This window comes from Hipposideros armiger, unplaced genomic scaffold (assembly GCF_001890085.2).
Source record: "Hipposideros armiger isolate ML-2016 unplaced genomic scaffold, ASM189008v1 scaffold_624, whole genome shotgun sequence".
Classification (NCBI taxonomy): domain Eukaryota; kingdom Metazoa; phylum Chordata; class Mammalia; order Chiroptera; family Hipposideridae; genus Hipposideros; species Hipposideros armiger.
The window spans coordinates 237,264-261,333 of NW_017731974.1; the positions used below are offsets into that span (position 1 = coordinate 237,264).

A 24,070-nucleotide genomic window follows, 5' to 3' on the forward strand; every position below is an offset into this window, starting at 1 on the left:
TTGAAATGCCAAATTACTACATATGGATGCAAAAGTTGGACTGTGAAGAAGGCTGATGGGGGGAAAAATGATTTGTTTACAATTCGGTGTTGGAGGAGAACTCTACAGTTACCCTGGAATGCCAGAGAGATGAAGAAGTGGGTCCTGTAGCAAATTAAGTCTGAAATATCTCTGGAGACAAAAATGACAGAACTGAATCTGCCCTACTTTGGGCACATCCTTAGAAGGTAGGATACTTTGGAAAAGACAGTGTTTCTGGGAAAAATAGAAGGCAGCAGGAAAAGAGGAAGACCAAATATGAGATGAGTTGACTCCATGAAAGAGCCATAGACATGAGTCTACAGGAGCTGGGCAGGGCTGTTGAGGACAGGACACTGTGGACGTCACTCATTCCTAGTGTTGCTAGGAGTCAGAGCTGACTCGGTGACATGTAATACACACACACCAAATTAAAAGAGACTCAACAGGCGTGACAACTGAATGCAGTGTGTGATCCTGGTCTAGAAAAAGGACATTAATTAGGCATTTGAGGAACTTTGAATAAGGTCTATAGATTACATAAAGTTAGTAACATATTAATTTCCTGATACTGATCATTGTAATGTGATTATGTAATGTATTCACATTCAGGGAATCTAGGTGAAGGGTATGTGAGAATTTTGTATTATATTTGCAACTGTTATATAAGCCTGAAAGGGTTTTGAAATGGAAGGAAGGAAGGAAGGAAGGAAGGAAGGAAGGAAGGAAGGAAGGAAGGAAGGAAGGAAAAGAAAGAGGGAGTGGGGAAGGGAGGGAGGGAGGGAGGAAGGAAAGAAAGAAGAAAGGAAGGAAGGGAGGGAGGAAGAGAGGAAGGGAGGAAGAAAGGAGGGGATTCCATCCAACCTTGAGGTCCCTGGATTCTGGATTTAGAAGTTGGTTGATCACAAAATCGCTTGATGAATCCCGGGCCCAAAAGAGACCTGTAGTCAAAATGGGCCTCATGTCCTAACCCCAGACCCTAATAGAAGCAGCTCCAGAGTCCCTATGGCCCATGTGGCTGTGAGGACAGTGCAGCTTGCAGAAGAAATGGGCTGTGTATGCTTTCTCCAAACATGTTTTCTAGCCTGATCGCACATGAGCTACTGGGAATTGCTTGTGTTTAAATATCTGGTTCATACTTTGGCGATAATATTAACTGAGAGAATAGAGTCTCTCAGTTAAGGGAGACACATAAGGGGAATGTAATTCTCAGAGGATCTGCTTATAGGCACCCCCAACCCCTACTGCGGATTATCTCCTTTTGTTGCTTTGAGGAGCTCTGATTGAATTTATTCATGAATCCAGGGCTTATTTGTGTGTCTGTGGGTTTTGGTTTGGGTTTTTTTAATTTGCTTGATTGGATTATTCAACATCTGCTTCTCTAAAAAAGAAAATTGTGCTGAAGTTGAGGGATGAGGCTATGTTGGGTGTGGCTGAAGCAGCAGCTGTTGATGCTGGGGAATCTCCTAGATGTCTATGTAGAAATTGGACATTGTCATGCCAACCATTTCCGCCCAGTCTGGCAAAGGCAGACTAGTTAGTGGAGAAAATTGCCGCCAAGAGAATGTCTTATATCCAGATAGCATGTGATTTAAAAAAAAAAAAGTCCAAATTTTGGATGTAGTTCTTTTTTCCCTCAAGTGTTTTGTGTTAAAGAAAAGAAGCTCTTCAAGGTGGTTTTGATGCATTCGTCTTACTAACCACACTGATGGAGTGCCGCTATGTGCCCGGCACTGTGCTAGGCCCTAGAGAGACAGAAGTTGGTAAAGCTGTGCTTGTCCTCTAGGAGCTTAAGGTCTAATTAAGGAATGAAGAAAGGAGTAAAGCACAGTAGTAAAGATCTCCCATGGGCTTATGGATAGATGTCTACTTTAGTTGGACTGAGGTGGGGGAAACAGGGCAGTTTTATGAGGCTATGTGGGAGGCATAGGAATAGAGAGAGAATGGGAGGTCAGCTGTGGCACGTTCTATACCGCAAACTAATCAGTGTGAAGTAGACAGGAGAGTTCCATCATGTGAATTGAACTGAGGTCTCCCAATTTTGCGTTTTGAATTTTCTTTTAAAAAGGACAAACTTTCTACTTTCTAAGATTTAAAAACGTAGAGCGAATTCTAAAATTCTTTTCATTACAAAAGCAATACATCCTCATTATAGAAAATTGATACAAATATAAAGTAAAAAGACAGTCCCCCATCCCATCTTTAATGGGTGAAAATGGACTTTGAAGATCTGTGCTATCTTCTCTAGCGTTTGCCAGAGGATTTCAATTTATTTTTTAGCATAGATCTTCAGCTAGAAACCAATATGATTATTCTCACAGAATATGATTACAAATTATTGTCAATGGTCAGCTGACAATACTGTAAATTAATAGCCATTTTAAATAACTTTTAAGTTTATTATTCATTCACAAGTACGTATTTAATATTTAAATATGTTCAAGGTACTGTGCTAGATGCTATTTGAGTTCTTTCTCCAAAGAGATCAAATTCCCAGTTTTAAGTGCCTGGTTATAATTTCTTGTTTAATCAAGGGGAAATCTTAGCAAGCTGGATACTGTCTGGGAAGAGTAGTCAAGATGTGGCTAGCCGATTGGGCATTAATGACAATGCACAGTGTGACTACCAATGTGAAAGCTGAGACTTTTTAAATAGAAATATCACACCAAGTCATTGCTTATGAGTTATACTGGAGTCTAATGGCTGGCTAAAAGTTATTCAATGTGCAAAGATGTTGATAGTTTCAGTAAACTGAAGAATGACGCTCCACAACTTGGGGAATTTATAACTGGAGACTCAGTTACTTAAAATGAGCTCACAGGTTATTTTTGTGTATTCATTTAATCAACAAATAAATATGTGTTACTGCATGCCAGGCACTGTGATAGACCCAGAAATGGTCCTCACCCTTACAGAGCTTATGTTCTTATGGCATCCCAGTAAGCTTGAGAGGAAGTTGAAGACATTATTCTCTCCATGGCTCTTTGAGATCTGTGAAATCAGGGCAGTTGGTGGTCAGGCTATGTTTTGTAGACATAGCGTGCTTCCAAGCCAACATCACAATAAACATGAGTTGGGTACCCATTTTGTTAGTGTTGCCAGAGGATAGGAATTGAAGGTAATTTCCAAAGCAAATTACCCCTTTTCTTTATTTCCCAAGTAATCTTATCAGATCATAAATGTGGTGAAGGGGCAGATCAAATCTCTCTTCCCAACCTTCTTTCATCACTGCTTGCTTGAAGAGATAACATAAGAACAAACATTGCAAAAATAAACATGTCTAAACCAATGCTGTTATCTGACTTTTTGTTTTGTATTTAATGTCTAACAGGATCTTCCTACCTACTTTTGATCTTTTAGCACTCACTATGAACTAAAAAGCTTACACAGAATTCGTTGCAGGAGTCCAGATAATCCCATGGTTTTGATGATAATACAAAAGCCCTGCACACCAGTGTTTTGCACGCAAATGTTAATTTTATAAATAATCAAAAGAGATATGGCCAAAAGAAATAACTAGTGGAAAATCTCCATTTTGTTGTTTCCCCTCTGACTTCATCGGCCTATCCACTCATGTCTGAGGCCACAACACTGATCTAATCAGCTCAAGAATGTTGCCCCTTCATTTACTTCTGCAAATCCAGCCCCACATGACCCTCAGAAGGGGATTCCTTAATTCTGAATGTCAGGGGAAAAATCCATGAATTGTACCTCTTTTTAAAGGACATATAGTTTTAAACTCTTTTTTGGACAATTTTGAAAGAGATTTTGTTTGTAATGGAGTTCATTTTTACAACATTTGGAACTTTTGTTTTCTGATGATTTAAATAGCTCAACATTTTTTTTTTTTACAGCTTGAGTTGGCCTTCAGATACACACACTCATACATTCTGACACATATACATTCTGACACATATACATTCTGACATATATACACACGCATGTGTTTTACCAGTTAAAACTTGTCCATTTTATTAAAGACTGGATAGTCTATATTCTGAATTTTTTAGAGGAATCTGTAATAAAGAAACTTGATAATAATAGAACAAGACAAAGTATGAGTTCCGTGGAGGAATACCAGAGTCCACATGAGTTAGCTGTACATTTAATGGTCATTAATCATAACTTGTAAATGAGGATTCCCAAGTGGGCTACCTCTATCAAGTAGCAAGTAACTCCTGTAGGTGAGAAAGATGAACAACTCTCAGACTTAATGGAAGGAGCATTAACCAGTGAGGATGTAAGCATACTCAAATTAATCACAAACTTCCTAGAAAGAAAGTTATAATGTGTTCAAAGACATTTCCTCTAAATATACAGTGTGTAGAGTGGGGTGTTTTCAAATTTAGTGTCCTGTGGTTTGACTTGCTATATGTATTATATAAAATAGAGAGTCAAATATTTCAACATTTTTCTAGTTTTCTTCATAGTAAAAATAAACTTATTCTACATCTTACAGGTACACTTTCTCCATTGTTCTCAGTTCTTCTTTGGATAGCAGTCGCAATCTGCACATCTATGCTGTTTTTCTTCTCCAAGCCTGTGGGCATTCGGCCATTTCTCGTGTCAGTAATGCTCAGATCAATATATACAATAGGTCTTGGGCCGACATTAATACTTCTTGGTGCAGCTAACGTAAGTACCTTACCTAGCTTTGTACTGTTATAGGTTAATTAAAAGTGTACTAAATGTAAAATTATAACTACATGTTTTAAATCATATAGTAAATACAGTCAATTTAATTTATTGTGACTCTGAATTAACCAGAGTTTAATGTGTACATTCTTTTTTTTTTTAAGATTTTATTGGGGAATTGGGGGAGGGGAACAGCGTTGGGAAATCGGGGAAAAGGAGCGGACAAGTTGCTGTCCTTTTGTTGTTCAGTCTAGTTGTGGAGGACATCGCTTCACTGGCCCCCATTGGTGTTCTCATTGCGCTCTTCCCTGGTGAGGCAGATCGGTTGCCGGCCATTGGACGGCCGCTCACGGTGGCTCACGGCAGCTCATGCGAGCTGCCGGCCACTCACACAGGCTGCCAGCCACTCATGGTAGCCCACTGCAGCCCTGCTGCAGCCTACGCCATCGCTGGTGACTCACGGCAGCCCAGCTCCAGATCAAGCTGTCATTCACCATCTTAGCTTTAGAGAGTGCAGTGACACTGGCCCTCATGTGGGATCCGAACTGGGGCCCTGCTGCTCAGAGCCAGCACTCCTTAACCAACGTGCCACATGGCCGGCCCTAATGTGTGCATTCTTAATTTTGATAGCAAGAAAAAAAATCACAAGTAAAATTTGATATATGTAAGAAGGTAGCATTTGGGGCATGACCCAATTCTGTAATCAGTTTAATCTAATCCAATTTTAATGTCTTCTGTATCCTATACCTTTAGCTATTGACAAAAATGACTTCGAGCCACTGTTAACATCCAAAAGTGACTTCTAAATCATGTAAGAGAGATTAAATTATAGTTAGTAGAATTTTGGAAGTGAGTACCTTTTAGAAAAATGACCAAGGAAAAAGGTTTGCTGTATGAGAAAATATGAAATTGGGCTCTTTTTATGTGAACAAAACCTATAAACTTGTGAAAGCCATAGATGAGATTAATTTTCTTTCTACTACATTTTAAAGTATTGGAACAAGAGAGCACATTTCAAAACTTAAGTTAGGTAAGTTTAGAATAAATAGGCCAGAATACTATTCCAAATAATGGTAATTTCACACAAGAGATAAAAATTTAAAGGGACTAGACTTTCTGCATGGCAGAGTCACAAAGGGATACTAAGAAAAGGTAAGTCATCAGGTTGATGAAAGAACAAATGGCCAGGTAAACAAATAAATATTGCTAATATGTCTGATGAATACCTAAAGCATTTTCGGTATCTTTTACTGAATTTTTAACATAATATCCTGCATATTATGTTAAATATAGGCCTGTATATATGGGCCTTATCTCCCCTACTACGTTATGCAGTTCTTAAGGATAATGATTAATCATTCAATGTCTGGAATATCATTGGTACTCAACAAATATTTCTTAAAGAAATTAGCTGAGTGAGTGAATGAATGAGGGAAACATTATTTTTGTGTTCTTATACATTTATAGTGCCTTGCACATGAAATATGTGGCAAATATTTATTGAAAATGAATAAATTAAATAGTCAACCAAACTTTTGAGGCTTGTAAAGCTCAGTTAGTATGATCAGTTCTATGTTTCTGATCCTATATATAATTCTTCAGAAATTGGACATGACTATATTTGACAGCTCCCAGTGAACTAGAACATTCAAGCAACCAAATTACCAATTAATCCTCAATCATTGTCAATAAAGAAAAGTGCACTACGCATACAAAGAAATCTTTCAGTACAGAATTCTGTGAAGTACTAAATATACTGTTCCAAAAGTTTCTTGAGGGCAGAGGTTATCACAGTCATAGATATAATCCTGTCCTCCCTACTCCCTTCCAGCTCCATTTTTTTCCCATATGAATACCTGGCACTTAAACATTCAAAAATTGTTTACATAAGCTGAGCTTGTACTTTCAATACTTTTGATATAGGCTAATTTTGCAATATTGCCAACCAGGCTAATTAAGGAATCTTAATGGGTTTATCTACGTTTTTCTAAACCTACTAGGTTGACCAGCTTCTTATTTTCTCTTTAAAAAGTACATTGAATACTGAACCAAATTATTTGAAGAAGCAAATGATATTTATACACTGGTAACTGATCCTCAATAAGTCATTAATCCAAATGATAAAATCCAAGTTGGTAAAGTAAAATAATAGCTAAGTAGAGTTGGGCCAAAAATAGCAAATATTTATTGGGCCTCTGCTATCTAATAGACACTGAAAATACCAAGAGGTAGAGGATATAGTTCTTGCCATCCAGAAGCTTCAAGAATATATAAAAGATATAATAACCAAAAATATTTTAAGTATTTTCCCCCCCCTTTAGGAGCAGGATAAAAAAAAAAAAACTTCTGCCTGGTTTGATGAGAATAGTTCCACCATAAGAAATGACTGTTCATATGAAACACGTTTTATACTTTAATTTCTTTGTGACAAGGAATATACATGGAGATATAGTTTTCTGATTAACTATATGAATCTGAGGGTACTCTAATAGCCTTCACAGCATGAAACATCCATTTACACAGTCCGTAAATGATACATTACGATATGCCAGTCCAGGGCTTTTTGACCAAAGGAAATAATCACCTTAGATTTGCGGCAAATTAAATGGAATAATTGTAACTTTATATAGTAGATATTGATAAAAAGAGTTTTGGTTTATAGTTTTGATACTGTAAAGATTAATAAATTTTTTTTGCAAATAGTCCTTTACTTTAATGTTTAACATAACAAGCTCATAAATCTATCTATAATTTACCATTTCCCAGAAGGCAAGAAAAAACCCCCCATAAATCAGTCATGTTTTGTACCTTAAGTTTTATATCTTTACTAACTCAATTTACACTTAAAAGTTTGCATTGAGTAACAAGTGAAAGTAAGTGCTAAAATTATTGGTATAAGAAACAGGAAAACAAAAGAAAGTATCTACCCAACAGTTAAGCCCTAATGAGAATCAGGATTCTAGACCTTAGGCAAATCAATAGGCTCTAAATTTCATTCTTTTCATCAGTGGAATGAAGATAGTAAAGCCTGGTCTATCCTCAGCGGGTTGTTGGGAAGATCATTGTAAAAATTTAGAAAAGAACAATAACGGTAATAATGATTATAATAGTAGCAATAAAGTCTACCATTTACCAAGTACGTAATATGTGAAGTACGATTTAATTATAAGATGTTACTATTATGATCATAAAAGTGTTTGGTTCACAGAGTTGTTTCTGGAGGTGGTGTCTTTCATAGTGTTGAGCAAATACAGAAAGTCCCTTTTTTGGAAAAGGAATCAAGTGGGAGGAAAGAACTTCAATCTATATTCTGAGCACTTGTTATCAGTTTGTATTTATTATTATGCTTCATTTTTATCATCTTTATTCATTTCTAAAAATTGAAGTTTTGTAAAAATTGCAGCTACTTTGTCTCTCGTGTAATAAGAGTCATCTCAGTATTAGAGATGTTTCAAAGGTTCAAATGTTTTTCTCTATTATAGAGTATAACTTATAACCCAGCACAGTTTTCTTCCCACCCACTACACTGCATTTTTAGTTATTGGTAATGGAAATTAACATATTATTTTGGCAAATATAAACACACATTTTATAAATTTGGGATCACTTAATTTTTTCCATACCATTAAAATTATTTGTAAATCTCATTTTAATAACAATGATATTTCCAGTCATATTGATGTTATATAATTTGTTTAACCATTCTATTATGTTTTATTGTTTCTATTTTTGGATATTTTTAATAATAAATAATGCAGTAAATACCTGTGAAAGATCTTTTAATATCTTCTAAACACTTAGTATCTACATTGTTTTTTTCCTTTCTAGTAGTGCCTGGAAATGTATAATTTATTTAATAGCATTTATAAATCACTTGCCTTGCTTGTACAGTGGAAATGTTTCCTTATTCTTGGAGTTGGTCTCACCAGTTTGCAGAAAGGAAGAGCAAATGGAGTTTAGCAGATAGCTATCTATTAACTAGAAGCCACAGTGTTCAAATTTAACAGTGTCATTCCCTTAGTTACTTACCTGTAAATAGTTTCCTGGGAGGGCTCATGTCACTGCTAATCTATAAAGTTGAGTCCCAACATATGTTCATTTAACATATACAAATTTAGTTACATATTCTGAGTCAAAACTTTCATAATCCCCACCCACCTCCAACACGCACATACACACCATTTTTCATGTAATATGGCCACTGAACGTTCCTAACAACATCTTAATATCAGCTACAGAAACAGAAAATTGCTCCAGTGCTGCGAAAAGCCAGCATGTGTCAAATTTAGTGAAAGACACAACAGATTACAACACCCTTGTTTACCGTACTGTTTTTTTTTGTGGAGGGGGAGAGGGGCAATGTAAAAGATTTCCGAGGCAATTCTGACTACGTGAAAATTTCACCTTAGGCTTTGACCATAGAACCTTATCCTGCCTAAGATGTTATGTCACTGAAATGGAGATTATTTTAATCAAATCATCTCATTTTTAGAGAGAAAGTTGATGGAAATATGGTAATAGAGTTAAACTGTTGTTCAAGACAATAAATTCAGTTTTACTTTTCAATAAATAGTAGACAATCTTTTTTTGCTGGAATTTATTCCTGGAATATAGGTCATGTTTTCCCATAGGAACGATGTAAGATGGGGATGGAATTCCTGATCAGGGATAGAGAACCAAACAAGACAACAAGAATAATATAATGGCAGCTATAAACTTCTGTGATTACATAAAATAGTACAATTGAAAGGACATCACAGAGAACTCCAAAGCTATGAGACATCTTAAGGATTATTCACTTCTGGGCATCTCGTTTTTTAGAAATGAATATATAGCATCCTATTGAGACCAGGAGGATTTACCAAATAATTAGTGGCAGAGCCAAGACTGGAACCCATTATGGCCCAACAACTTAATCCGGGGTCTTTCTACTATACTGCACTGTTAAAAATCCTGCCAAGACAGATCAATGAGCTATAAAGTATATGTGAAAGTATTACTGTACTGCAGAATTAATTTGCCTAATTAAAATTAACAAACTTGCTTTAATATACATTAATTAACAAATGAGTCTTAATTTTGCTTTTGATTATAGAAGATCTTTTGGTAAATCATTTGAATGGTGGATCACTTTTAAAAGACTCTACAGAAAGCTTACATTGATGCTGTTTCCCTCTCCTATCCCACCCCGCTTTTCCCCCCACCATCTCACAATACACCCTGTCCTCAAAAATGTATCCAGTGCATCTTTGAAGAATAGATGGAGAAAAAAAGATATGGGGTACTTGTGGTCATTTATATTGGTACTTGTGTACTGACTTGAGGGTCCTTTCAATACCAGTTTTATTAATAGAAGGTCATGGTCTTTTAATTACCTTGCCCAGTTCTCATACCCTCCGTTTATTGTTGCCCACATAGACCTTTGCCATAAAAGCAATGATTGCCTCCATAATGGTATTGACAAATAAAGGACAGGTTAGACAACATCAAGTAAGTCATGACATGAGAAGGGAGAATGTTTTTGTAACTTCTTCTTTCTCTGCATAAATATTTTCAGTTTTCATAGAAAATGCTATGTAAAATACAACATGTACTTTTTAAGGTTATGCTGTGGGAAAACCAGAATTCAACTTGTTTCCTACACAATCATTTATCCTTGCATTTATTTCACCTTGGTATGAACACTTAAAAACAAAAGGACAACAATTTCCTTGTTTCTGATCGCTACAGAAACAGGTAGATGCCACTGCCAGCATCAACTCCATCCCACTTCATTGCTCAGTCAGGAGAACAGGGACATATCCATCAATATGAAGCCCTGTGCCAAGGTTCAAAAAAAAGAATCAATATGAAAACAAATAAGGCAAATCTGTATTTTTCATGCAAAAATGGCAGAGGCCCTTTTAGGCAGAAATGTGTCCATGCTTTAGCATTATTTAAGAACTGAAATGTATTTCTCTTTTGAGAGTTTGAATTCAATGCATTACTTTTCCGCAGTGTATAGGGATTAAAAGTAGTTTTCCTGCATGATTTTTTTACGATTCAGGTTAGGGAAGTAGAGATCAGGAAACAAAATATAAATAATTTTTCTTAAACGTATCATTCATTCTTCTAGAAAGTCATAATTCCAATTTTCAACTTAATTTTTACAGAACTTATTTCTATTTCATATTGATGTATTATAGTGGATTAATCAAGGTAGTTTAAATTTAAACAATAGTCATTCAAAACAATTTCAAGAGTAAAACACTATTTTACTTCACCCATACATTCTACCTTTCGCTATTTTCATAAATGTTTGTCACATACTACACTTATATCAGCACCTTGTATGTATTTCCTGAGTTTTTAAAATAATGACTTCTTATAATATTAAATTTGCTCTTGGCTAGTAAATATAAAGACATCCTTTCTACTTCTACTGTAGCTATATTTAATAATAATCTAAAGATGTGATAATGAAACACTATATAGTGAAGTAAGACTTCCTGTTTAACATTATTCAAATTGTTAACAAGATGATGAAAAAATTGATAACATTGATTATTGAGAGGATAGTTAATTAACAGAGGGTAAAACTTAATAAAGGTTTGAACATTTTAGTTGCTATGTTGTCTATTTGGTTTGGCTATTTTTACAACATGCAATGATAGCCCATTTCTTATTTTATCTGTATTGAATTGGACTTCAGAAAGTTGAAGGAAAATATTTTTCTAACCTCTTAAATTTCACTTCTGCCTCAAAGCATTTTGCTCCTTATGTTATTTAAAAATCATTCCATAAGGCAATTTCTTCTATGTATATTGAAAAAATCAACAATGTTGCAAAGAGCAATCTTTCCCCCCAAAGTTTGGTTTGGACATATAAAAACAAATATGGTGCCATTAGATAACTTAAAGAACTCAGGGAACAATTTGGAAAAACAAACTGAAATTTCGAAATCTGTAATTCTTTCCTTGGTGACTAAGAGGCAAAATTGACTCTTTAGTTTATAAATAATGCAGTGATTCCAGAACCAAATAGATGACACTAAGTTTATGATAACTGTGTTCTTTGGAAATCATTGCACAGATCATTGTTATTGCCAAAGATTCTCAGTATAAATTTCTGTCTGAAGTTTTGCCACAAAAGGCAATATTAAATATAGTTTTAATATAAATACATTATACCAATCATAATAAACACTCCAAAATGCTTATTGAATTTACCACACAGAGCTTAGAAAATATATGCACACATTATATATATTTAACTTAATGTATATGGTATTTAATAATTTTTATGTATTTAAAGTAAATTAAATGTAAAAATAATCTGTAATGGCTTGTTTAAAATAATACTCAGTAGAGAATGTCTAGGATTAAAAAACATATATCAAGGACAGATCTCTGAATATTTTCTGAAAAGATATTTTTCTGTTACATTTCTAGTGTAATAAAAAATTTATATATATTACTTTTAATATGTAAAGTATAATGAGCAGTATTTAAAGAGTCATTGTACTAAGTGGTTCATATGCCTTATGAATTGTTTAATCCTCTGAAGAGTTCTGTGAGTTGGAAATTCTTTTTAGTCCAGTTTTTCAGAAGAGACCATCAAGGCCTACAGATGCAGGACCTTAGTCATGGCAATAGTAGTTGGAGAGCCAGGATTTAAACTCAGATCTGTGTTGATTTCATACCTGGAGCTCTTAATCATTCTTCTCTCTTTTTCTGGAACTGCAAAGGATACAAGTTCTGTATGTATTATGTTTACCTGCAAATTTGTTAATAGTGCTGAAAAATTACAAAATGAGAAATCATAAAAGAAAACTACAGATTCATGAATAATGGGTTTTGTTAGTGATCTGCTATTTATGTGAGTTTCAGGGTAAATGAGACAGTAAAATCTAATTTTTTTCTCCCTTTAGCTTTGTAACAAAATAGTATTTCTGGTGAGTTTTGTCGGAAATCGTGGCACATTCACCCGAGGCTACCGAGCGGTCATCCTGGATATGGCCTTTCTCTACCACGTAGCATATGTCCTGGTTTGCATGCTGGGCCTTTTTGTGCATGAATTCTTCTATAGCTTCCTGGTGAGTACATCTCTGTGGATAATCACTGTTGAAAAAGGCAAAATGCTGCTGCTTCTTTTGCTTCTTCCTTTGATTTTTTTTTTTAAGCAGGGCATGACATTTAGGACAAATTATGTTATTTTTAGAATTTCCTAGAACAAGCATGAATTACTATTATTTTTAATCTTTTTCTCTGAGAAACCACATAGGTGGTGGATTCTTTTTTTTTTTTTTAAAGATTTTATTGGGGAATTGGGGGAGGGAACAGTGCTGGGGAATTGGGGAAAGGGGAACAGACAAGTTGCTCTCCTTTTGTTGTTCAGTCTAGTTGTGGAGGACGTCGCTTCACTGGCCCATGTTGGTATTATCATTGTGCTTTTCCCGGGTGAGGCAGATCGGTCGCCGGGCTCTGGATGGCCCCTCACGGCGGCCCCTCACAGCGGCCCCTGGCAGCTCACACCGGCTACCGCCGCTCACGCTGGCTGCTGGCCACACACGGTAGCTTATGGCAGCCCACTGCAGCAGGGGCTGCAGCCTACGCCGTTGCTGGCAACTCACGGCAGCCCAGCTCCAGGTTGAGCTGTTTTTCACCATCTTAGCTGTAGAGGGCGCAGTGTCACTGGCCCTCATGTGGGATCCGAACCGGGACCCTGATGCTCAGAGCTGGCGTCCCAAGCCAGCTCTTAACCAACGCGCCACTCGGCCGGCCCAGGTGGTAGATTCTTTATTTCCTTTCTGAGAAGGAACCAAGGACCCCATCTCTTGACCCAGGTTTCATACAGCAGCTGCTTTTGGTTTCAGCCAAAATGTAGTTTCCTTTACATTTAGAGATTCCCCAACAGAATGTGGGAGAGAAATGGGGATAGAATCATTGTATTTTATTTACAGTGTCAAATATTATGTGTATCTTTAGGATGGCATATAAGTAAAATGAAGGGGAAAACTGCCAACCTAGCAAAAAGACAATGAGTTGTTTTAAGTTAAGTTTCAGATTTAGTGTCATCGTTGTTAAGCTTATCTGCGTATCTACATATACTTAATTAATGAAATGGATTTCAGAATTCTTCTAATTTTTTATTTGTTTGTTTGCTGATGATCAGTTTTTCTTCCTACATGTATATTTTATGGCTATTTGTATAGGAGTCAATACAAATATATGACAATGTTTTGAAACGTAAAGCATCATGCATAGGAGCAATTTTTTATCTCTCTAGCCCATAACTGACATGCAGTAGAGAGCACTGCCCAGTAAAATAATTCCTGAAGACAAGTCGAAGACCTAAAAACATTATGCTGGCCTGGTTTGCTTGGCCATGTGGGACAAATCCACTGGCTTCTGCTTCCCTATTGTCTAGCACACCCATGTAGGAAGACTGAAAAAAGCTCCTTTTCCACTTACTCTGAAACACTTGAAATGAGCCATAGCGAAGAGTGAATTTTCCCCATATGTTTAGATTAAAAATTTTCTTCCAGGCAGTTAATCAGATTATTCACCAATCAAAAGGAGAATTTTTTTTTTTCTGTTCCAGGGATCCAAATGAATCCCCTCTCTGCTCTGGTTTATCAAAAAAATTCCATTTTTAAAAATATGCCTGTGACATATTAAAGTCCTATTATACCCAGCAGTTTTAACCTGACTGTGATGTAATATTCTATAATATTTTTGTGCTTCAACGTTCTTGTTTATAAAATGGATAGGAATAGTATGGATGACTAATATTATCAAGATCCATTAAAGAGATAATGTAAAATGATGTATAGCAATCTTTATGTCTTCCAAGTAAAGGTATTTGATAAAATAAAGGTATATTTGAAAGATTATATGAGCTATTAATAATACTGTAATTATAATTTATGTTACTTAACTTATTTTTTAGTTTGTTTTCCTCTGTCTTTTACCTTTCAAATTTTACAATACTGATGCTAATTTTTTTCACTGGGTTGGTTACACAAAGAATATAGTCCTTTTCGATGTTTTGAGTACTAGAAGGAAATTGTAGTGGACATAATACCAAAATTAAATTTAAACATATTTTTTAAATATTTTCGTATTTTAAAAGCTATATAAATATGCATTCCTGGTTTTGTCCACAAATGTCAATCCTTAATCCAAAATAATAAAAACCACACTCTAAATTTTCCTTTTAGAAATAAACAGAAAGAACGATCAACCTGTCCAATGTCAACACCTTTTGCATTCTCAAGATTGTGATTCCATGAGTGTAGTGTGGGGCCCAGGAATACACAGTTTTTGCAAGCATCCCATGGACTTTTGAAAGCTATAAACTTTCAACAACTATCCAGAAATGACCTAGAGCCCATGGCCAGACCTTTTCTTTAAGAGGCTATTGAGTTCAAGTTAAGAAAAAACTCCTTTATGTAAACTAAATGCTTAAATAAATTAAATTAGAATGTTGATAATTTGGAAGCTGAGTTTGCATTAGTTAATTCATACAGAAGAATATTGATTTTATTTCTAGAGTTTTCTGCTCCCTCCAGAAGATAAATAAATAGTGAAATAGTTAACATATTTTTGCATGTTTGGCCATTATAAAATAACAGTTTCCTAAGGTGAGCAAACAAGTTACTATCTGTACAGCAATTATTTCCAAGGCTACTATTAAATTGGAAAGTAACTGTTTAACCCTTAATACTCAGAAAAACAGAGTACAAGGCCCTGATGTTTCTGAGAGGATGCATGACACTGATAATTGATCGTTTCAGCCAGTTTAGAAATTCTAATCACTCCTCACAGATGGCAGAAGACAAACCCCAATTATTCCAATTTTCAATATACTCTTTATTTCCAAACAGATATTTATGCCTTCATTAAGTGAATGCTAATTTATTGTTTTTAACCAGCTTTGATAGTAAAACATGTACTTGCTAATGTATAATTTCAGCTTTTTATATTGCAATAAATAAAATTGTTTTTAGTGTTGACTACATATAGCAAACATATATCTAGGTTCTTGATTAGTGCATAGATTTTCTACTATGAAATATAATACAAAATGGATAATAACCCATTAGAGGAAGTGAATTAGCAAATTTGTGTATTATGTTTTTGTTTCTACTTCTGTTTCCAAAAGTATATAGTAACGTAATATGTTGTGCCCTCATTATCCCCCTTTTTTAAGGAAAGATGTTTGCATTTCTCAAATATTTTAAATTTCACATCTTATCTATTGTGACAGACTCATAAAATTGTTTTTGTAATTTCACCTCTAATCACTTGATTAAACAATTCATTTAATGAGTCTGTTAACTATTCCTCACTTAGCTGAACCTAATTCAGCATTCTCACTTTAGCCATTTTATGCATTCCAGAATCAACTGCAGAATATCAGTAGGCCTAAAAATATGGAATAAGTAACTAAGTTGGTTAAGTATAATAATTTTTCTAAATTCAAATGTAAAGGTATACTATCCATGTCTTACACAATTGAAATCATGTTGGTTATGAAACTAACAGATGCATAGTATATGTTGTGTTTAGAGTTCTCTTTATTGAAAAACAGTTTATTAATCCATTCCAACTGGACAGAAATACATATTTTGGTTCATTTTTGAGATGTCATTTTGGCTATTTTTTCACAAATAAACTAAGATGGTTTGCATTTGTATTTGTAATGACCTTTATATTTATTCATTGTTTGCTCCTTTGCATTTTTTTTTGTTTTACTGTATTTTTGTAGCTTTTTGATTTGGTGTACAGAGAAGAGACTCTGCTCAATGTCATCAAAAGTGTCACACGGAATGGCCGCTCCATTATTCTAACTGCTGTCCTCGCTCTCATCCTTGTCTACCTGTTTTCCATTATTGGGTTCCTTTTTCTGAAGGATGACTTCACGATGGAAGTGGATAGGCTGAAAAACAGAACTCCCATTACAGGTATTGCTCTTACCACTAAATGAGCTTTCTCAGATGGCAGATGGGATTTGTTGGTAGCTTGTTAAGAGGATTACAGATAAACACTAATGGAAGAAATATTTTCTTTCATTCCTTTGAAAACATGCTCTGGTTCACTAAGAGCTCATGCCTGTGAAATACTTTTAGGCTGTATATGGGCTGTCCAGGTGTATAGGAATGTTCTTATACAAGAAACATCATCTAAGCTCAGCCTCAGTAACAATGTTTCAATGCTGACTATATTCCAGGAGACAGTCAGCACCTTCAGTGCAGAATAATAGCTTTGGGATTCTTTTCTTCCTCTTTTTCCTTATCTCTTCCAAGAACATTGAGCTACCATCACTTACAACCAATATCCCATAGATGTTTGCTCACAGTACATCATATTATACTTAAAAAATTAAAAATGACAAATGTTTTTACTTGAAACCACCAGATAGTAAGAAATTTGATATAGAAAAGAATACTGAAAATATTGTCATTAAGAGCCTCAATCCATCAGTACATGGCTATCAGAATTTCTGTACAGTATTTATTTGTGTTGGCTAACTGGTTAGACATCATCCCTTTACAGTCACTGTGATTCTTGTAGTGTGAAAGCTTGTATTTTCCATCTTATTTTGAATTTGTACTTATGATCTCTAAAGGTTTCTTTTTTCCCCTGTCCTACCTTTTGTTGTTCTGGTTAAATTTCTTTGTTACTCTTTTCCCTCCTCTCCTACTTTGCTGGATAGAAATCAGAGCTCTGCTCTTTGCTGTTAGTTTCTCTGTGTGATTCTGCTGCCTGTGGGTTATAGAAAATGGAAACCACAAAATGACTCTCCCCACACCATTAAATTTAAAGGTATGATTTAATTAGCAGTGCCTTCTAAGCCTTATTCCTTCTTACCTTTAACATTTCTTAATTATTTAAATTGATGATATATAGTAGTATCTTTCTTAGAATATGGGATAATTAAATGACATTTAGATCTACCATTTAGTTTAAGTGATCAAAGTGCAAAATAGAAAGATCATGTATGTAGATTGAAAGTTATTAAACGAGACTGAATTTCATACCTAGGTATTAGTTTTTATTCACAGGAACATGAAATATTTTCTGTGACTGCCTTTCTTGTTCTTCCTTAAATGTTACTTTTTCCAGAGTTTCACAGGTGTAAATAATTAGAGGAAAAGCTCATCTATATAAATACCCCAAAACTCCACTTTTGCTAAACTATCTATGAATCATAAACTACCTGAATCTAGTGGTAAATATTTTAATTGTATTATTTAAAAAGGAATTTAGTGCCATTATATTGTAAATATAAATATCTTTCTTAGAAATATAAAAATTATCTTGGTTTTTTTTTTATGAAATAGGCAACAATAGACCTCAAATGTCAAGATCTTTACTAAAAATATTTATGCATATTTATATGAAAAGCTGTTAAATAAGAGAAAGATTACGCTATGAGATACTGTGAAAATCTGGCATACAAGAACAGCTACCAAAGTTAAAACTCCTGATTTTTCATAGACTGAGAGGTTTTGTTTCATAGACTGAGAGTGAATGTGATACCATGCCCTGGGTAAAGCACCCATATTTTTCTAACATTTTAAATTTAATTTCTAATGCCATGTTTTATGTCTGTTCATACAGGGCATAAAGTTTATCCTTTAACACTATTTGCTCCCAAAGTTGAGTGAAATTATTGAGGATAACACACCTAGGTAGCAAGTGAAATTCGGTGCAGAAGTATGCAGTTCTTCAGTGAACGCGAAGCCATCATAATCAGAAAGCCAGGAGATGCGAGCAAAGAGGGGAGGCTGAGAGTCCTAGAGCTGCGTGACAGGCGCATCGCGGGCGTGCATGAGAGTGGGGGGTGAGGAATTTGCAAGTGGCAGTGGGGATCTGGGGGAATGCACAGCCTACCTCTGCAGCTCCACAGACACAGGAGCCCCCCCACTTGCCAGTGTTCAGGAGGATCTGTGAGGGAAGGTTCTGGTGACACGCGGAGATGACAGTGTCTCTCACACGAGCCTCTTCTTCCCTATTCTCAGGGCTGCCCTCCTGTTTCTCACCCCCATTTCCTCTCACCCTGGATACTGCAGGAACCTCCTGTGTGGCTTCTTCTGCCTCTCTTCTGCCTGCCCAAGTCATTCATTCTGACCACAGCTCTGATTTGCTCTCTCCTTAGTTCACAAACCTTCCTGGGATCTGTGCTGGCTGTGGGATGCTTGGTTTGAAATCGTTAGCCTGGAAGTTCAGGTCGCTCTGCTGTGCTGTCTGTGCCTTTACTGGTCTCTGTGCCTTTTGTCATACAAATTGCACCTGGAATTGTCTCCATTTTCTCCCTACCTCATCTTCCTGTGTTTGTAAACCCCATGTCTCCTTTAGAAGGATCTTTCTCCCAAATGCTTCCTGTTGTTCTTTTCTCTCTAGAATTCACTTCTCCCTCTCCTAATACACTACATAACTTTACCTGTACTTCACTTTGTCCAGTCAATGAAAATTATGTCTGTACCTCTCTGTTCCCTAATGGATTGTCGGTTCTCCAAGGCCTTAGCTCCAGGCTCTCAGAGTCTAGCATGGAGTCAGTAAATATTTAGTAAGTAAGGGAATGACTACCAGGGAACGCTCAGAAATGCCACCTCTCTCCCTCCTCTCTGACCATCTGAATCCTACTCCACCCCCAAATGATGTACCCGCTCTTTGCCCCATGCTTGCCCCAGTCAGGGGGCAAGGAGACATGAGGTCATATATGTGGCCTCCGTTCCTCGAGTGGACTCTAGCTCTCTCAGCTCCGGTGCTTCTGTTGCAGGCAACCCCAGGCCTGGGCCTCTCCTCATCACCTGTCCTAACTCCAGCTCTCCTTTGCCACTTCCACCCTCATGTCATCAAAGAATTAGAATAACCTTGGTGTGGTGTTGCTTGGAAACACACTTGTATATTTCTTCAACCCATTGTACATGAAAACGAACTTTGCTCCCATCCCTCCATCTTACGGACCTCCCATGATAGCTAGGTATAAAAAATAGGCTTGAGAGGAATGAACTTCTTTACTTTGTATTTCTTACTAACAACAAAAGTATTTTTTATAAAACTTTTTTCACATATATACGAAAGTTGCTATTTTCTGTTCCATTCTGGGCCAGGGAAATGGTGGTGAGCGAGCAGGCAGATGGATCCTTGGGGACTAAGGAAGAAAAGAAGGATCCTGAATGGGAGTGTGGCAGAAGATTCTTGCTCCCTTGAGGCGTTTTATGCCCTGGTCCCTGTTAGAAAGCTACTACTTGCAGCCTCTGCCTCAGCCATAGGGACCCACCAGTGGCCTAGAGCTCAGGAAACACCAACAGCATTGGCAGAAATATGTTCCTGACATTCCACGTTCAAACCCTGAATGCATTTGGCCATGGAAATATTGTTGCACATGATGGTTAAAGTCTACAGTATTATTAATACTTTATCTTCACTTTAAAAAAGGTGTAAAAGGCTTTCAGTGGGTTGGCCCATGAACCTACTCTCTATTTATAAAATAGCTTCAACAGACAAAACTGTTCAGCGTTCCCAACTAACTTACTCAAAGACTTTAGGAACACAGCTAAGTTGGAGTAATAGTACCTTTTATTTGTATGACTATGTAATTGTATGTTCATTTCTTGTATTTTGCATATTTATCTCTATTCCATATTCTACTTCGTGTGTTCTCAGGGAGTAATGACGTTTCTCCTATGAGTTTCCCTTCAGTGATGGAAACATGTGACAGGGACAACTGCTCCCACACGATACCAGCTTCAAATACAGGTCTGTAAAAACAGCTCCAGTACAGTATGAACTTGATACTTCTGCAGATATGTTTATTTGATAAATGTTACTACCGTTTAGAGAGTTGCTTAGGAATTTCGTGGTGGTTTGAAATAGAAGAATGGGGAGTAAGAGAACCAAAAAGTTTCAAACCAGACAAAGGATTCCCATATCTGCCATTTTGTATTCCCATCCTGTTTCTTACATTATTTCTATTCACGAGAATTTATCAAATTTATCCTGTGGTATGTGCTATTAAAAATCCTGTTACCATATTGCAAAGCCATGCCACACTAAACAAGACCCTTTTAATTGTATAGGCTTTAACAAAGAATCTGGAAATGCATGGGCTAAGAATTCAAAAGTCTGGGTTATAATTCCGGACTTGCCTGTGTTTTAGATATATTATGCAAATATCCTGGACTTTCTTCAGATGGCTGTCCACAGAGGAGGGAGGGAGGAAAGAATGGAGGGAGAGAAGGATAGACAGAGAGACTGTGGTACTTTCCCCGATTCTGAAGAGCAAATGGAATCATGCATATAAAAAGAATTTTTAAACCCTAATTGTTCAATGGTTTAGAAACTATAGCAAATGTGAAATTTAATGAACTGTGGAAGGAATTAGTGATCTGTTTCCAGAAGTAGCAGCAATTTAGGGAGTATATGACTTTAAATATTTGAAGTTTTATCTGTAAAAAAAGGAGTGGATTTATTGGGTTGTCAGAAAAGTCATGACGTATTTTTTCTATGTTTTTTGTTGCAAAAATGCATCATGACTTTTCCGAAAACCCAATAGTCTGTGTTATGTAGACGAAGGACAAAATTGGACTCAGGGAAGATGAGGGAAAAATGACTTAAGCGCACTGTAAGGATGGATTTCCCCACTTCCATCTGGGGACATGCTGTTTGTCTGACGGTTGTAAAGGATAGGGCCTTCTTTCCTAAGTTGCCTTTTTTCCTTGAGATGTTGAACTGTTGCTTGAGAAACAATGGAGAGTCCCTTCCACTGACTAAATGTTTCATACTTTATGACCTAGAGGGAGAAATAAACACATGAATACATCCTTCCCCAATGTCCTACCAGCTATAGCCGCTGTGAGCAGCTGCCACCGAGAATTTCCTCCTCCCTTACCTCCTGGGTACCCACTCAAGGCTTCCAAACCAGAAACCAGTTCATTCTCTGTTTCTGCGGCTTTATTGTGCTCTGCAGCTTCTAGAGTCCTGTTGCATGCATCCGGCAGTTTAAACACCTCCAGTTTCTTCAGCCTTCCTCACATCTTACAGCTCTCAGTCTTGATGTACCACTCCAAGGGGAGAAGTTGAGTGGCACTGTCTTATTCTAGATAGCGTCACTACACGCTTGATCCGTATGTGGCTGACTCTTGGTGAACATGCCCTTCTTCACTGGTTCAGCTGTCAAGCCATAAATGCCTACCTTGTACTCACATAATTGGGAGCTTGGGATTTCAAGTGTAAAACCATGCATTTATTTCAATATATTTCTGCCAACCCATAATCCAAGGGCTAGCCTAGTTTGTCTTGTGAATAGGAGTTTTTTGACCAGATAATCTCCAGGTTTCAGACCCTTCCTGTTCTAAGTGCCATGAGGCTCAAGGTATCTTTATGGATCCTGATTCTGTTAAGCAATATATATATATATATCCTGTCTTGTGTCAGCCCCAGGTTTGATCAGCTCTAGAGCAGGGATGGCAGACTGTGGTCCATGGGGAAATATGACATGCCACCTCTTTTTATACAGCCCTCAGGCCAAGAATAGTTGTAATATTTTTTTAAGTTTTTTTTTCCTTTAAACAAAAGTATGCATTGGAGACTATATGTGGTCCATATTTGTCACATGGCTCTTTACAGGGAAAAAAAAAAAGCCAATCTCTGCTCTAAAAGATTTTCATTAAAGGTGCTAGGAATGTTGCCTAGGACAGTGCTAAGGACAGAGTTCTTTAGCATGCTTCTAGAAACATGCTTTAACATTGACATAGTCAGGTTTCATGCAATTCTTCAACCACATAGGAATTTGTCTTAAATAAACTATCATTTAGCCCATGTTTCTCCATCTTTAAAAAAATATCACGAAACTCCTTCTCAAAGCCTCCTTGCCAAAGCCCAGATGCATAATGTCTGCCACATCCCCAATTTGAGGTTAGTCTGAACCCATACTGGCTTCCCTTGATCCTGACTCTTTCCCACACAATCCCTTTAATGATCCACTTCGATATGTTATCTTGGGGACAAGCATCAAGCTTATTTGTCAGCAGCTCGCAGAATCTGTCACAATCTCTAATTCAGGTCTACGGATATCCTCTCTTATCATTATCCATGATTTTTAAAAGAAATCACAGCTATTTCAAAAACTTAGATATACCGTATTTCCCCATGTATAAGATTCACCTTAATTTTGGGGCCTGAAATTTGAAAAAAAATGTATTACATAAAGTTATTGAACTCAAGTTTTAATCATCATAAAATTCATACAACTCCTCATCACTGAAAACTCCCAACCATTAGCTTGTCCTCATCTGTGTCTGATGACGAATCACCCAGTTGCCCTTTGCTCTTCAATCCATATCTTCAATTCCCTCTCTGAATCTGGCCATTTCGCTGACTTGCCTCTCATGGCCTTCTTCTGCCATGGCGTTTTCAGTAGGGTTTCTTCTTCCTGTAGCCAGTCTCAGATTGTTTTCTCAGTTGGGGGAGGACCAAACTTACGTTCAGCAGCACGATTTCCATTCACTTTTGCAAACTGGATCACTTTTAACTTGAATTCAGCACTGTACAAAAATCTTTTCTGAGCCACTTCTGGTCAGAACGTGGCAAAACATAACCTACCGTAATATACGGGTAACAAGTGCGAAACAATGAGCGCAAAGACAAGTGCAAAAAAGCGGGAAATGCAAGTAAAAAAATCTACAGCCACTGTATAAGATGCACCCAGTTTTTAGACCCCAATTTTTTGAAAAAGGGTGCGTCTTATACATGGGGAAATACGGAAGTTCAAATAACTGGGTAAAATTAAATAGCTCAGTAAAATTAAATAGCTCTTAGGATCTTTTAGCCACCTTAAACTTCAGTTCATTGTCACCAGTAACTATCTTCTTTTCAAGTCCACATTCTTTTTCCTTAACATAAAATGAAAAATAATGTTAAAAAATTTACTTTCTTGTTAGCACAGATATTTTAACAACATGGCCCCAAAGTATTGTATATAGTAACCCTATTCCTGCTTTGTTCTTCTATTGCTGAATATGACTTTAAAATTACTTCCTTTATTTTAAAGCACATACACTTTAACTATGGTTTGATTTTAAGAACAGAATATTACTTTGCCAGTCAACCAACGACAAAGCTAGTTAGTGTTCCTCCTGTCAGAGTCTAGAAAGATGGCTGACCCCAGGGGCCCAGCACAAGCAGCGGAGCTGGTGGTGCTCATCCACAGCATGGTAGCTGGAAGCTCTTAAGTACAGTGACGTAACCACCAGAGCACAATCTCCTAGAGTGGGATCTTCCAGACCATACATGGTGTGAGCATATCCCAGGTTGTGGCTGCCCAGCTCTGTGCAATTCTGTAAATGTTAGACTTTCTGCAATTCCCCAGGCATTGCTGATACTCATCCAGGCATTCTGTTGTCATTGTTTCAAATGCTGTTACT

General features: G+C 36.6%; 1 protein-coding gene across 1 annotated transcript in view; it reads left to right on the top strand.

Moving 5' to 3' along the window:
- LOC109372316 (inositol 1,4,5-trisphosphate receptor type 2) overlaps positions 1-24,070 on the top strand; it is a gene marked incomplete at its 5' end in the record, with an annotated part of 324,316 nt that overhangs the window by 221,913 nt on the left and 78,333 nt on the right. The window contains 4 exons of the mRNA XM_019625391.1: positions 4,478-4,653; positions 12,563-12,727; positions 16,405-16,600; positions 20,313-20,405. Of these exons, the coding sequence (XP_019480936.1) occupies positions 4,478-4,653; positions 12,563-12,727; positions 16,405-16,600; positions 20,313-20,405 (630 nt within the window). The remainder of the gene's footprint in view (positions 1-4,477; positions 4,654-12,562; positions 12,728-16,404; positions 16,601-20,312; positions 20,406-24,070) is intronic.